This window comes from Atta colombica, unplaced genomic scaffold (genome assembly GCF_001594045.1).
Source record: "Atta colombica isolate Treedump-2 unplaced genomic scaffold, Acol1.0 scaffold204, whole genome shotgun sequence".
Lineage (NCBI taxonomy): Eukaryota > Metazoa > Arthropoda > Insecta > Hymenoptera > Formicidae > Atta > Atta colombica.
In genome coordinates, this window is record NW_017259299.1 from 104120 (window position 1) to 106030 (window position 1911).

Here is a 1911-nt window from a genome sequence, read left to right on the forward strand (position 1 = left end):
AAATTTAACATAAACACATGTCGCAAAACGGTTCACTTAAATTTTTGGATTAAATTAACACAAAATAAATATGTTCGAAGGTTACATAAATATTATATAAGAGAATAAATACAATAAAAGTAATATTCCCACAGTTTGTAAACAAACCGTGGAAGTTTTTCTCAAAAAAATTAATATTTATAATATGTTAAATTAACACGTATTTCATTCATTTGTCTTAGAATTTATATTGTAAAACACATTATTTTTACGTTACTTACTTATAAATTGTGTCATTTTGATATTAAGAAATGTTAAATATCAATTTCACACAAAATCTTTAAATAATATAATCACATTATGTTAAATTAACACTTGAATATGTTAAAAAATTCAATACAAATTGTTAATACATGAGTGGATCATTTCTAACACAAATACACAATTTTTTTTACTGTGTGTAACGCCGTTATACTTTCCTTACTCTATAAGTTATAATAAAGATTTGGCAATGACGAATCGTTTTCGAAGATTTTCAATGACTTTAACATTAAGGTTATAAACTCGATCGTTTACTTGTAACGATTTAGATAAGTTAGTTATTGAAAAAATTAACTTGGCATTTGCAACTCGTTACTTTTACTCTTTACTTAATTTTAACAAGATAACTTGTTACTCGTTATAAATTATCTTTTTCAGTAAGTAAATGCATAATGTGATGCAAGTTACTTTTCAGAATGACTTTCTCAACTTTGGCGCAATCTCAACGATTATTGTCATAGTTATTGTCATTATAGTTATAAAAAATTGTAACATCATTATCAAATTGTTAATATGAAAAATAACAGAAAAAATAATTGAATAGTAATTCTTTCATTCTCTGCATTTACATATCTAATCTATACAGAAGACGAGTTATTAGAAAACATGAATTATGATCCACTGCCGATCAAGGATCTTGTAGATCCCTCCATGTCAAATTGGTGTCATCATAGTCCATATATTCTTAAGCAAGGACGTACTGTTTGGTGGAATCCCCAGGAGGAAAATATTGTCAACGTTAGTTGATTAAATTAAATATTTTAGTTCTCACTGTAAAATTATCTTTTGTGATTACTTGTGGAAGTATTTCATCAAGTTGTTTAATAAGAAGCTATAATTATATAGAAAATATTTGAAGAAGAAGAAAAAGAAAACGTAGAAACAGATGAAGTAAAGATAATGATGAAAGAAATCGGACCACCCCTCTTAATTCCTTTATCTGAAGATGCTATTATTGACTCCGTGATACCATGGACTGTTAGACAATCGTCATATATACAACCAGATGTTACAATAGCTTTAATTAGATCGAATATCTGGCCTGGAGCGTTCGCATTCGCAGACGGAGGAAAGTAAATGTTATATACTTATTTTTTTCGATATTAATACTTAAATTATTAATATATATAGATAATATATATAGAATTAATATATATAGAATAATATATATAGATTATTTTAAAAGTCAACTATTAGTACATTTATAAAGTAATGTTATATAAATTTTCGCAGTAAAAAAGTAGAATATTTTGTTATATTAATTATGCGTGAATTATGCGTGAAATTGCACTAAAGTGATTTTAAAAGTAATGTCATTTCACAGACATTTTGCTACTATGTATATCGGCTGGGGCCATAAATACAATGCATATAATTATAATCCTTCTCATATGCCACCTGTTCAAGATCAGTATAAAATTGGACCAGAAATATTGGAAATTAGTGATCCTACTGTGAAAGAAGAACAAGCATTTCAATTAATGCGTTTGCCACTAACAGGTAATTGGTAAAAAAATATATAACTTAATTTTTAAAACAATTTAAAAATAAGAAATCAAATATACGTATACATATATATATATATATATATATATATATATATACATTCGT

General features: G+C 25.9%; 1 protein-coding gene across 1 annotated transcript in view; it reads left to right on the plus strand.

Moving 5' to 3' along the window:
• Positions 1-1911, plus strand: part of LOC108687286 (radial spoke head protein 6 homolog A) — a gene marked incomplete at its 3' end in the record, with an annotated part of 5360 nt that overhangs the window by 3322 nt on the left and 127 nt on the right. The window contains exons 8-10 of the mRNA XM_018192981.1: positions 877-1038; positions 1147-1373; positions 1625-1800. Of these exons, the coding sequence (XP_018048470.1) occupies positions 877-1038; positions 1147-1373; positions 1625-1800 (565 nt within the window). The remainder of the gene's footprint in view (positions 1-876; positions 1039-1146; positions 1374-1624; positions 1801-1911) is intronic.